Genomic DNA, 13,917 nt, shown 5'->3' with positions numbered 1-13,917 from the left:
CGCCGCAGCCCCGCCGGCCGCCGCCGCAGCCAACCACCACCATCACCACCTCCACGCGCTCCATGAGGCGCCCAAGTTCACAGTGGAGACACTGGAGCACACGGTCAACAACGACTCAGAGATCTGGGGGCTCCTACAGCCCTACCAGCACCTCATCTGCGGGAAGAACGCCAGCGGTAAGAGACTGCTCGGGCGCCGCCCCCTCCCACCTGACCTAGCCAACTGTCGGCACAAGTTTGCTTCGCGCCTACCTCCCACGAAGCTCTGGTCACCCCCTTGCTGTCCTAAGCCTCCGAGGGGACCGTTGGGATGGAAGCAGCGCGAAACCCAGCGGCTCCCTCTTGGGCAGAGGATCGCCGTACTTTAGACGGCTCCTAGGGTCCAGGTTTCCGCGTGCGGGTTCCACACCCGGGCTGCGGGGCTGGGCGGCGGAGGCCTCGGGCAGGCGGTAGGCGTAACCACCATTTGGGGGCAGGTTTGCAATCCTTTGCGCCTACTACATATTTTCTGCTAGAGCTCTGTTTTGACCTTGAAGATGCCAAATTCCCCAGAACTCGAGTTTGGCTTTGGAGAAGGCGCGTTTCTTCCTCCGCCTTCCAGTTTTCTTACTTCCTCGCCCTTGGGGACACTGGTATTGCCCCGAGGATGGGGAGGCCCCGCGGTGGTAAAGGGAGAACGGTGAAGAGCTCCTTTGGCCTAGCAACAGTCAGGGAGTGTGTGTGTGTATGTGTGTGTGTGTGGTGAGAAAGTGGAGCGGGAAGACTCCTCCTATCGATCCCAAGTTTTGAAGGCCGGAGCGCACAGCTGGTGGGTGCTGCGCAATGGACCGAGTCCTCAGTTCCAAGCTCCTGGCTCTTAGCGCTCTCCTTCCCTTTGGCAGGGAGGTGCAGCTGTCACCACTTGTCTAGAAGAGGGCCACTAGGGACCCCAGGAAGGTGGGTGTGAGGCGGGAGTTTTGGAGAGGGTTTTCAGCTTAGGGCGTGGTTTCCAGCAGGTTCTGCCATCCTCTCTCCGCACCACCCTATTTGCGAGGCCCGAGCCGGGTGGGTTTGAACCCGCGGTTCTGGTGGCGGAGGGGGTGGGGCGGAGGGCGCTTGTTTTCGAGAGCTCGCTCTTGTGGTCCTGCCTGTCTGCGAAAGGCCGGAGCTAGACACTTCAAAGCCTCAATTTTCCACAGGAAATGGTAGAAGCGTAACTGGAGACTCTAAAAGCGAAATAAAACTTTGTTACATATTCGGCGGTTTGGCCCGAGGTTGCATGGTTGGAGCTGAAATGCAGTCTTTCTGGGCAGATTTCATTCCTGTTGCTGCCTGTCTGCTTCTCGGTGGCCAATAGAGAGATGCGGCGGGCGAGGCTGGGCCTCCAGCAGTGCCAAGTGTGTTCATGTGAGTGCGTGTGTGTAAGGGTCTGCGCGTCTGAGTGTACGTGCAAGTGTGTCTGAGTGTGGCAGGAACGAGCAGGCGTGCCGAGCGCGCGGCTCCAGCAGAAGCCTTTGGAAACCGACCCTCCAGCTCCGGGTCCCTTCACCTGGGTTTGATCATTGGTGGGGGAGGGGAAGTTAGGAGCAAAGCAAGGGTGTCGGATGCTGGATCCGAATATGAGCGTTAATCCCCGAGACTCTTGGGGTGTCTCTGCCAGAGTCCTCCCCTGTCTGCCTGGATCCATGGGCACAGCCCACATAGAGAGGGTATCAGCGAGGACAAACAGACACACACACACACACACATTGACACGGTGGTGGACATAAAACGTGGGGAGAAGGCCTTCGTCTTTATATATGTAGCTTCAGAAGGCTTTACCTGCAGAACCCAGGAGCTTTGGGCTGGATTGCTCTTTGTTTGGAACCCTGCCTCTACCAAAAAGCCCAGAGGGCTTTCATTTCCTTCCCACCACGCTCCCAAGCTCCTTTTTCTCCCTCACAGCTATAGTCCTTCACTCCTTCTCTCCTCCCACCCCCAGGCTGCCCTGCTGGGGCGAGGAACCACCTCCTATTTCTCCCTCAGTGCTTCTGTAGGGAAGAACAGCATTTTCACTGGGGTTTCAGTCTGGACCCTGGTTCTGCTCTGTTTGCTGTTCTCTTGAAGTTGTGACTTTGGGCAAGTCACTCTCCCTCTCTGGGCTGCAGTTTAGTCATCTTGTAAAATAAGGGCCTGGGCATATTAACGCCGGCCAGGGAGGAGCCCTGGTGGCCCAGCTGCTGAGCTCTCAACTGCTAACCTAGAGTTTGGCAGTTTGAACCAGCCCAGCCACTCTGCTGGAGAAAGACTTGGCAGTTTGCTTCCAGTAGAGATTACAGCCTAGCACACTTCTGGGTTGATAATTGACTGGCCGGCACCTAACAAACAGCAGAGATCTTCTTGCAGCTCTGTCTGTGGTGGTGTTGTGTGGTGTGTATTCCAACTCACCGCAACCCTACAGGGCAGAGTAGAACTGCCCGGGAAGATTTCCTAGGCTGTAATCTTTATGGGGGGAGCTCTGGTAGCATAGTGGCTAAGGCACTTGACTGCTAACCAGACGGCTGGCGGTTCAAACCCACCAGCCACTCCTCGGAAGGAAGGTTGGGCAATCCTACTTCCGTAGTGATACTGCCTCGGAAACCCAAGGAGGGGTCGCTATGAGTCGGGGTCGACTCGACGGCACATAACAACAACAACAACAATCTTTATGGGAACAGATGGCCAGGTCTTTTCTTCCAAGGAGCTACTTGTGGGTTTGAACCGCCAACGTTTCAGTTAGCATCGGAGTGCTTAACAATTGTACCGCCAGGGCTCTTTTTGTCTGTTGGTAGCCTCAATACTTTTCAAATTGGTTTTACTTTTATGATCCTTAATATATATATTTTTTTGTTTTTGTTTTTTTTGATCCTTAATATTTTAAGGACAATTTTTGTGTTTATCCTTTGTGAAGTAGAATTTAAGGAAGGCGAATACCACGGAGTTGGTTTTGGGCAAGGTGAGTGCCAATGCAGTGACTTCCTCACCGCAGAGCTTGACCCCTGGGTTGCAGGCCTCCTTCAGTCATCTCTTGACCAGAACTTTGCTATAATTCATTGTCATCTCCATCTTTCTTCCCTGGGCTTGTTTGCAGGGGCAGGCCATTTATCCAGAAATGTTAAAGAATGTGTGATTGATTTCTTAGGTATCTGAAACATATATTAAACATCAAAACTATTTCTGGAATTACTTTTGGATGGCGGTGTTTCTGATCTGAAAGCCTTATTAAAGAAAGTGTGCATTACATAATTGAAATTTTTCTCCTTTAGTTCAGGAGGTCACTCATTCATTTGTGAATTCATTTGTTCATCAGTACTTACTGAGCAGTTACTAAGTGCCAGAGACTGAGCAGGCCCTGAGATAAAAACATAATGGCAGCTAACACTCACCTAATGCTATTATGCATATTGACCCATTTGATCTTCGTTGTGCCCTTGGAAAGGTACTCCTGTTATCTCGGATGTACAGATGATGAAACTGAGGCTCAGGGAACCTAAGTGTCTTGCTTATTTGGATGCAGGCAGTCTGGCTCCAGGGTCATTTGTTGCAATCACTGGATGATTCTTTAGTGAGGGCAGATGAGTTCCCTGCCCTCAGGCCATCTTATCTGCACCTTCATTACCTGCATAGTAAGCAGAGACCTTTCACAGCCTAACATCCTTCTTGCCTCAATTTGTATACCCTTTGTTCCCGCTGGACTCCCTGGTTGGTATAAACTGTTAATTCTCTCAGCTGCTAATTAAAAGTTTGTAGGTTCAAGTCTACCCAGAGGCATAGAAGAAAGGCTTGGTGATCTACTCCCCCCAAAAGCAGCCATTGAAAACCTTCTGGGGCTCAGTTCTATTCTGATACACGTTGAGTTGCCGTAAGTTGGGATTCACTCAACAGCAGCTGGTTTTGTTGTACCTGCCAAACTGGACTGGGGAGGTCATAGATTTGCATGTTTTTATATCTTCTGCCCAGCCTGGAGAGAAGGCCTAGTACACAGTTGGCGCTTACTAGATGCCTATGGAGTTGAGCAAGCTATTGTACTCTATTATGCGCTGCAGTATGTCCTGAAAGAAGCTGCTGCCTTTTGAGTTTCTTGAATCAGCCTTTCAAGCCTTTCTACCTCAGTTGGTTACCTCGTCTTACTGCCATCTCTGCACCTGCCCACCCTTCTGATGTTCTACTGCTAACCTACCAAAGCCTTCAGAATAGTGGATCTAGGTACAACAGCCTTGATGCGGAAAACAAAAGATAATTGGTTCTAAATGAGGGGTTGATGGTTCCCAAAAGCCATAGTCATGGGCTTTAGGGCGTGAAGTTTATGGTAGCTTTTATCTGTCTGTGTTTTTCTTTTTTCCCCTAATTTGTTGATCTTAACTGTTCAGAAGAGTTAGGGCAACAGTTAAGAGACCCCAAGTAGTGATTTGTTTCTTTTAGGTTTTAAAATTCGACTTAATTGAGTTTGCTGAAGCTGACTAAGGAGTTCAGAAGTGCTTCACCATTCCTTGGGATGGGTTAATCATTTTACCCAGAACCCCTTCAGAACAGGCCAGTTCCCTACTCCTCCTTGAAGACCTGGCTTAAGGCTCATCCTTCCTGAAACCATGAGAAGGGATGTATGCTTGGTACTCCCCCTACGACCCCAAACCAGGCTCGTAGACGGCTCTTTCTGGATCCCACGTTATCTTTGTGGCATGGATTAAGTTGTGTTCCCCAAAATATTTATTGGAAGCCTGACACCTATACCTATGGATGTAATCCTATTTGGAAATAGACTTTTCTTTGTTATGTTAATTGAATTGTAGCTGAGTGAGTTGGCTTCTAAATCTAATCACCTCTGAAATGTACAATGAACAGTAAGATACAGACATATGTATAGAGTGTACATGAAAAAGAGGAAGGACATGTGAGGATGCCAGAAAACCAAGGAAGGCCTGGGGTGTTGACAAGGAAGAAACTGACAAAGCTGAGACCCTGATTTGAACTTTCAGTCTTTAAAACTGTGAGAAGGTAAATATCTGTTCTTTGAAGCCACCCACCTGTGGTGTTTCTGTTGCAGCAGCACTAGGTAAGTAATCAACACGCTTTGTTTCAAGCGTCTGTGTCCCTGTCACACTGTGGATGCGGCAGGTACAGATTTTGTGTCTTGATCATCTTTGTGTTTCCTTCCAAACCACCCAGTACAACACCTAGTACTTAGTAGATTTGCAGAACTGTTTGTTGAATGAATATAATTGACATTTTAAATTGTTGGGATTTAAAATTTACCCGCCAGCAACTGTCGAGGTAGTCTTTTAAGAATGGCCTCTGGAATCAGACCCCTGGCTGTGAATTTCAAGGTTGCTGTCTTCTAGCTGTGTGTTATTAGGTATGTTACCTAACCTCTCTGAGCCCCAGTTTGCTTAGCTGTGAAATAGAGATAATAATGATGAGAATTAAATGAGAGACTGTATATAAAGTGATTATAGAGTGGTACCTAACACATGGAAGGGGCTAAAATGGTGATGGTAGTTGTGATGTGATCATCCAGGCATAAAGGTACCCCTCATCTTCATCTCATCCAGATCAATTCATGACAGTGCATTCAATGTGGGTGCAGCCTGAAGAGCCCTGGGTTTTAGCTGGACCTTCTTGATATTCCCAAATGCTAAATAATTCAGTGCAGTCACCTCAGGGCTTGACCCCATGGGCATGACCCCACTGCAAAGGTTCCAGAAAGATTTTTTGAGTCAAAGGAAAATAGCTCATTTCATTTGCTATATTTTTAAAATTATTTTACTTTATAAAGGCATCCTTAGTGAAGGGGACCAGGGAACTCCAGGGTGATAGAAATGTTCCATATGTTGAGAGAGCTGTGGGGTTCAGGAGTGATGCATTTGGTAAACTTATTGCATGATGCAGTTAATATTTGTGGCTTTCACTGTGTGCAAAATATACTTTAGTTAAAAAAAAAAAAAAAGCACACTCCTCCAAAAAAAAGCCATAGGCATCCTTGAATAAGATTGTATTTTAATGCAGGAAGGAGTTGAAAGGAAGACTGGATGAGGCAGTGTACTGTGGTGAAAGGGGGAGGACTACTTTGTGCTTACAAAGAGCTGGCCTTGAACTTCAGCTCTGCCACTTTCCACCAAGTGACTTTGTTTTGTTGAATTTGGTTTTCTCATCTGTACAGTGAAAAGAAAACCCAAACCTCTACCACCTAGTGTGATTAAAGGATTAATTCATAATATGTGAAAATGCTTGCCGCATAGTAGACACTGGGTAATGATGACTACCTTGAAATGGATGACTTTGGCTGGTGATGATGATAATACTCTGGCATTTTGAATAGTCTCTTTCATTTCAGGGATCCCAAGTTACTTTATAAACATTAATTAACAAGAGCCCTCGTCTCTGCCTACACTGGCTTGGTGCGTAGCTTGGTGTTCGGGTCCTTTGTTTTTCTGTTGCCCCTTTGACTTAGGATGCTGCCCCAAATACTTGCTCAGCTGTTTGTCTGTCCTCGTGCTGGTTGTGTTGTTCCATGACACGGTGTCCCTGTGCTAGTGCAAAATGTCACAGAAGAAACCCAGCTTCTTCAGAAGAACTGCAAAAAGCTATCTCAAGAGCCAGCCGCAGCAGTGGCTGTGTTCACAGGCACGTTTTTAATTAACTGGCTTCATATAAATTAAAACTTGGAATTTGGGTCAGTAGAGGGTTGATTTGGTTTTCTGTGTAGGCTTGCTAGTTCATTGCTGCGACATTTGTACATAGGGTGTTTCCTGAAGAAGAGAAAATATAAACAAAGACAAAATAAACAATGACGGACTGACCTGGAGGTGGGGGTGAGCAGGGTGGAGGGTTTATGGCCTTTGAATAGTAGAAACTCACTACCGAGGAGTAGATCTGACTATAGCGAGCCCTCCTTGGGTTACTGAGGCAGTGTCTTTACAGACGTAGATTGCCCAATCCGTCTTCTGAGTTCAGGAAGTGGCTGGTGGGTTTGAACCGCCAGCCCCCTGGTTAGCAGTCAGATGCCTTAGGCACCACACCACCAGGGAAGCCTCTAATGCTGAAGATGCTAATATTTGTGACCTTGAGCTAGGCACTGAGTTCACCTATAAAACGGGTCTTGATTATCATCTGTTGTTGTTGTGTTAGATGCCATCTAGTTGGTTCTGACTCATAGTGGTCCTGTGTACAACAGAACGAAACACTGCCCGGCCCATTCATCATCTCCCGAGTGATAAATACAGAATAGTAATTGCCTCTGGAGTCAGACTGTAAATCTCAGTCTCCCCATCTATAAAGTGGGGATTGTAATAGTAATAGCAAGGGGCCCTGGTGGTGCAATGGTTAAAGGGTTTGGCTGCTAACTGAAAGATCACTGGTTTGAACTCAGCCGATCTACGGGAGAAAGATGTGGCAGTATGTTTTGGTAATGATTCACAGCCTTGGAAACCCAATGGGAAAGTTCTGCTCTGTCCTATAGGGTGGCTGAGAGATAGACTCGAGGTTCATGGGTAGAGTCTGATTAGGTGGGAGGAGGAGAGAGATGTGATGGGAGGAGGTGGGAGAGTCATTTAGAAACAGACTGGTGGAGATTTTGCCTCTTCAGCATCAGCCTGTGTCTTCCAGGGCCTTTCTTGGACATTCATCCAGCCAGTAGAGGGAGGGAAAAAGAGTGTGGAGGATCTTAAGAAAGGTTCTCTGGCCCAAGCCTGAAAGGCAACTACATCCCTGTGCACACATATAAGTGGCCAGAGCTCAGCCACATGCCCCCACCTCAATTCAAGGGGAATTGAAGGGGCTGCCACTTCCTGGCAAGAACTCTGCTGAGGAAGAGGAGCATGCATGTTTGGTGGACAGCTTCCTGTCTCTGCTTTAGTCTACCCCTCTGGCCACCCTATTATCTGTCCATTCTTCTTCTCACACACAGAACACACCCCTTTTTCCAAGAGAGGATACCAAGTTCTGTCCAGTCACTGCTTCCAATTGTGAAAGTGCAGGATCTTGGGGTGCTGCTTCATCCTCTCCACTGGGCTGAGTATGGCTCTGCATGGTCCAGAGACCTATGAATCAGGGGGATGAGTTATCGGTCGCTCCACCTCCCACCCCTGTATGCAGTATTGGAGCAGAGTAGGATGGACAGGATTACCACAATGAAACTCCTTTTCAGAAAAGGTAATAGTGGCAGACACACTGCAGTTACTGGTCCCTGGTGTTGTTAGCTGCCGCCAAGTTGGTCACCAATTTATGGCAACCCTGTGCACAATGGAAAGAAATACTGCTGTTCCTTCCCCATGTCCATGATCAATTGTGGATCAAATTGTTGTGATCCATAGGGTTCCCCCACCACACACAGCACACACCATTATTGCTCTCCTTTTCCATAATATTCCACCACCATAAATTAGCATAATGAGTTTCCATTGGCTGATTTTCAGAAGTAGATCACCAGGCCTTTCCTCCTAGTCCATCTTAGTCTGGAAGCTCTGCTGAAACCTGGTTAGCATCACGGCAGCACACAGGCCTCCACCAATAGATGGGTAGCGACTGCATATGCAGTGCCTTGGCTGAGACTGCAACCCAGGTCGCCTTGGTAGTCATGAAATCTGTCCAAGCAGGTGCTGTGTGGTTGTGCCCCCGCAGTGGGTGAAAGTCCACGGTTAGACCTTGATTCTGCTCCCAGGGAGAATTTCCTGGCTCATTGTTCTCCATGCTCCCACCTCTGCCCTGTGGGAGGATTTTCCTTGTCTGTCATTTTTTTTTTTTTTTTAAATTGTGATTTGGGTGAAGATTTACAGAGCAAATTCACTTTCCATACAGCAGTTCACATACACTTTGTCGTCTCATGACATTGACCACAGTTTACCACAATGCAACAGCTCCCTCCCACTTCCTCCCCACAGTTACCTGTTTCCTGTGTCGATCCCTCCATGCACTCCTGCCCCCTGAGCTGTCTCCCTGTGCATAAGCAGCCCTTCTTTCTCCCATGATTGTTCTCTCCAAGGAGTGTATCTCCTTGAGATAAATGTTCAACTCCTATGCCTGTCTTTTGTTTGGCTGGAAACCACAGGTGTGGGTTCAATTCCAGATCTGAAGGATAGCTAGGGGCCATAGTCTCAGTGGTTCCACCAGGCTCTTTTGGACCAGCAAACCTGGTCCCCCCTCTTTTTTTTCTCCAAGTGAATTTGAGTTTTGTCCACATTGCTCTCCCTCTCTATCAAGGATCTCCTACACAGATCTCCTCCCAAGTGGTTGCTTGTCTGTCATTTGTGACCACACCTGAAGTGGATGTTGGGGAGTCTTGCCTCCTTGGGGGCTCTATGTCTTTCACAACCTAGTAACTGCCTTTGAACTTTTAGGAACCTGGGGATTGTTATAAAGCTGTAACAAAGACTTTTAAAATCCAGCTTAGAGATTTTGGCAGTACAGTTCTTTCAACAGCTCAGTAGGATTTTTACGTGTGGCTTCTAGTATGCCAGGAGCCACACCTAAGGTTATTTCTTAGACCTAATCCTCAAGACTAGATTAATTCTTTACTTCCTTATCCCCCTTCTCTCTAAACTCAAGGCAGCTACCTTGAAGCCATCAGAGTTAGGTGTGACGTTTACCCTTAATCTGATATCTGTTTCACTTAAAAGTCTTTCCAGTTTTTTTCTCGTGTTGCTTTGAGGTCTACAAATAGTTGTCTGCTTCACCCCTCCACTATTCCTTTCCAGTTTGACTTGCATGCAGGTTGATTCATGCCTGAGCTCATCTCTTTCTCTACTATCTTGCTAAACTCACCCAGTAACAATCAGCAAACTCCTATTAACATTCGTTTCTCTTGCCTTATCCTTTGCAGTTATAGGCTTAGTAAGCACGAGTTACACCTTCTAAGGTACCATAGGTAACACTTTAATCAAACATTTTAACACTGTATAACATGGGCCTCCATTTTTCCAGCCTCTCATATTACCCACCCCTGATTTGTAAGCCAATGTCATGTATTTTAGGAGCTCCGGTGGAATAGTGCCTAAGGCATTTGACTGCTAACCAGAAGGCTGGCAGTTCAAACCCACCAGCCACTCCTTGGAAGGAAGATTGGGCAATCTACTTCTGTAGTGATACCACCTTGGAAACCCAAGGTGGGGTCGCTGTGAATTGAATCCGACTTGACGGCAGTGAGTTTGGTCATGTATTTTAGGCACCCCACTTCTGGTACCAACTCCTGCATTACTTAGGGTAATTCTAGCTGATGTATTAAAGAAACCCTAAAATCTTAGTGGCTCCCAATGATAAAAATTGCTTTCTCATTCATGTAGAGTCTAGCCCATTAGGGTTGATGGAGGCCCTGACACCTGGAACATGTGAGTGATAGAAACTTCTCTGACTGGGGACGTGGAGAGTGTGGAGGATTGTGTGGGAGGTTTTTATAGGACACTCCTGGACGTGGACATATCAATTTTTTCTATATTCCATTGACCAGAACTCAAGTGACACCTCACCTAGAGGCAAAGGGACTGGGACTTACGGTCACTGGCAGGGCAGCCACCCCCAGCCACGAGTCTGTGTTATTAAAGAGGGATCAATTTTAAGCAGAGAGCTTGCCATCAGTGCCACCACATAGGAACTATTTCAATACTTAAGGGTTCTCATGAAGCAGATGCCGTCATTCCCATTTTATAAATTGGGAAACGGAGGAACAGAAAGTTTAAAGGATTTGCCTAAGGTGACATAGCTAGCAGGTGGTTGAGTCAGATTTGAACCCAGTGTTTCCTCTTAGAATTTTTGTGAGAGTTAAAATAATATAATGGATGCAAAGTGTTTATGCAAGTGCCTCATACATAGTATGCATTTCATAACTGTTATCTTTTGCTTTTATTATATTGTTAGTATCATCCTAAACTGGGAGTGGGCTGCTGTGTGGATTAATACAGATGTTAATGCATGTGAAACACTCAGAAAAGGATGAAATATGAATCCAAAAGATTAAGTGTCCCAGGAAAATTGTATTAAGTATTTGTTCTCCTCTTCTTTTTCAAATACCATCATTTTATCCACAGGAGGAACGAATAGTTGGTGAGCCAGATACAACCTCATTTAGTCTTCATTCTGTTCTTGTGAAGAGAATGTTCCTCATCCCTGTTGTTGATGTTGGTGTTGTTAGGTGCTGTTGAATTGATTCCAACTCATAGTGACCCATGTGACAAAGTGGAACTACTTTAAAGGGTTTTCTAGGCTGTAATCTTTATGGGAGCAGTTCTCCGGGTCTTTCTCCCACAGAGGGCACTGAGTGGGTTTGAACTGCAGGGTGGGTAGCAGCTACCAGCCAATGTTTAACTGAGAGGAAACTGAGGCTCAGAAAGATCCACCAACTGGTCTAGATTCCACAGCTACGAAGTGACAGAGTTGGCATTTGGGCTGTGGCTCCTGTGCTCTGAGCTACTGTATCCCAGGGGTGAGGCTCTTAGGAAGACCCCTTGAGGATGTCTCAGTGCAGCCCTCTGAGGGGTGTGTGGGGTGGAGGGCAAGGCTTGCCTGGGTGCTTGCTGGTGGTTAGGGTTGATGATTGTACATGTGCATAATATGTGGTCTTAGGGCCCTCCCTTTTTTTGGGACCTCCCTGACTTCCCCTCCGCTGGCTGTCAGGTTACAGGCCCCAGGCCCAAGGTCCTCGGCAATGCTGGCCTGTCATATCTAGGGGCCAGCTCTGCTCACACCCTTCCTGGGTAGTCTCAGTGTCATAAGGAGCATAGGCCTTCTCACTAGTAGAACTGCCATAAACCCTCCCCTTGGCTCAGTCCTGTGGTTGAGACAAGCCTAGCCCTCTCTGGGAAGCACAGAGCCGGGGTTTTCCCAGACTCCTGAGTCAGGTGAACCAGGGTTCAGATTCTGACTTCATCCCTTAGGAGCCAGGTGACCCAGGCAAGCTGCTTAATCTTTCTGCCCTTACTTTACTCATCGCTGAACCGCAGGTAGTGGTAGTTCTCCCTCTAGCTTGAGGATAAAATGAGTAATTCATGTAAAACTCCTCAGAATTGTGTTGGGCACATTATAATCACTCAATGCTTGTTGTTGTTGTTGTTATGTGCTGTTGAGTCGGCCCCGACTCATAGCCACCCCTCCTTGGGTTTCCGAGGCAGTATCACTACAGAAGTAGGATTGCCCAACCTTCCTTCCGAGGAGTGGCTGGTGGGTTTGAACCTCCAGCCTTCTGGTTAGCAGTCAAGTGCCTTAGGCACTATGCTACCAGAGCTCCTCAATGCCTCTTAGCAATTATTATTTTTATATTGAGTGTTTTTGAAGTGCCACTCTCCTTGCTTAAAAATATGTCCCTTGAACCCTACATCATTTATTGAGTGGGAGGAAGGCTTTAAATAGTCTACCAGTAACCACATTTCTGGGAGTTAACCATTTACTAGCTGTGAAATGTTGGGTAAGTTACTCAACTTCTCTGTGACTCAGATTTCTCTTAGGGCTATTGGGAAGTGCCTGACAATTAGTAGGTACTTAGTAAGCATCTGCCATTGTTGGCTTTTATTATATTCACTCTGATTACCTCTGCAGGCACTGGGCTAGATGCTAACAAACAAGGTCCCAGCCCTCACAGAGCTTTCAGGACTGTAAAGGTGAATCTAGTTTGTTTATCAAATAATCACACAGGTGTAAGTTAGCACCTGTGACAGTTGCTCCAGCAGAGAGGGGGGGGGGGGGCTGTGAGGGTGTTTACTGAGATGCTTGTTGTGGTTGGGAGGAAGGGGAGGCTTTGCTAAGGAAGTGAGAGTTGATCTGAGGCTGAAGCATGGCCAGTTTGGTGGAAAGGGTAGGAAGATCACTTGATGAATGCAAACAGAATGTGCAAAGGACCTGTGACAGAAGAGGGTGGGGTAAGAGAGAAGTGGTTGGTGCAGCTGGAGTGTGAGAGCGGAGCTGCATAGGGGCCATGTCAATAGGGCCTTATATGCCAAGTGAAAGAGTATCTTTTCCCAAAGGTGTAGGAGAGACCCTTTGAAGGGCTTTAAGGAGGGAGATGCCACGAGCAGATTTGTGTTCTCAAAAGCTCATGTTGGCGATCAGTTTGGAAGGGGCAGGGTGGGTGTAGGTGATGTCTTCACCCCTTATTTTACACAAGAGGTCTCTGAGACACTTGGTAACTTGCCAAAGTCATTAAGATAGCAGGCAGAGTAGAGATTGAACTCCGGTCTGAGGGACTTCAGATTCTCCCTTCCACCATGTCATGCCCCATCCCAAGGGAGCATCTAGTTGACCTCTTACATCAGGAGGGGAAACTGAAGCCCAGAGTGGAACACTGTCTTGCCAGTGGTCACACTGTAGAGCTGGAAGCCGTGTTCCCAGGTGTCTGGATGCTTAGCTCATCTCTTGTCCATAGATGCATTGTCTCCTCCAAACCAGATCACTGCTGGGAAGCAGGGTCGGTGAGAAGAGACTGCACTGTCAACGGCAGTTTGGAGATTAATTTACAACCCAGCTGTAACACCTCTGGTTTTATTATATACATCTCCCACTAAAATAAATGCTAGTCTGGAATCATGCAGCGATCCCCATTAGATTGTGGCTGAGCCAATGAAAGCGATTACTGTGAGGCTCAGGTGTGCTAAACACAGAATCAAATTAGCAGTCCCCCAGTGCATTAAAACCTGAAAGCAAATCAGACAGGCAACTTGGAGCCGGGTAAGTGAAATGTTGAAAAATGGTGCCTACCTTGGAGGTTGAGGTTGCATGGCTTTACTGGGTTAGTTTTGGTGGCATGTGTCCTTGTTTTCTCCTAAGCTCAAGTCACAGAGCCACCCAGGAGTCATGATGTGTGCAAGAAGTTTGTGGACAGAAATTCCATTTCTTCTCTTTGTCTTGATGCCACTGAGAATTTCAGGTATTGGGGAGTGGGCACAGCCTTTCCTGCCCTCCCCTTGGCTTCCCTCCTCAGCCTCTTCAGCTGTTTCCTTTCTGA

The 13,917-nt window shown here is 47.2% G+C and overlaps 1 protein-coding gene across 1 annotated transcript in view; it reads left to right on the top strand.

Moving 5' to 3' along the window:
- Positions 1–13,917, top strand: part of BTBD11 (BTB domain containing 11) — a 438,517-nt gene that overhangs the window by 1,010 nt on the left and 423,590 nt on the right. The window contains exon 1 of the mRNA XM_042781971.1: positions 1–176. This exon is cut by the window's left edge and continues 1,010 nt beyond it. Coding sequence (XP_042637905.1) covers positions 1–176 — 176 coding nt within the window. The remainder of the gene's footprint in view (positions 177–13,917) is intronic.

Source organism: Orycteropus afer, unplaced genomic scaffold, assembly GCF_000298275.1.
Source record: "Orycteropus afer afer isolate SDZICR_OR568_19922 unplaced genomic scaffold, OryAfe1.0 scaffold00209, whole genome shotgun sequence".
Taxonomy (NCBI): Eukaryota; Metazoa; Chordata; class Mammalia; order Tubulidentata; family Orycteropodidae; genus Orycteropus; species Orycteropus afer.
This window is presented reverse-complemented; position numbering and strand designations above follow the sequence as displayed.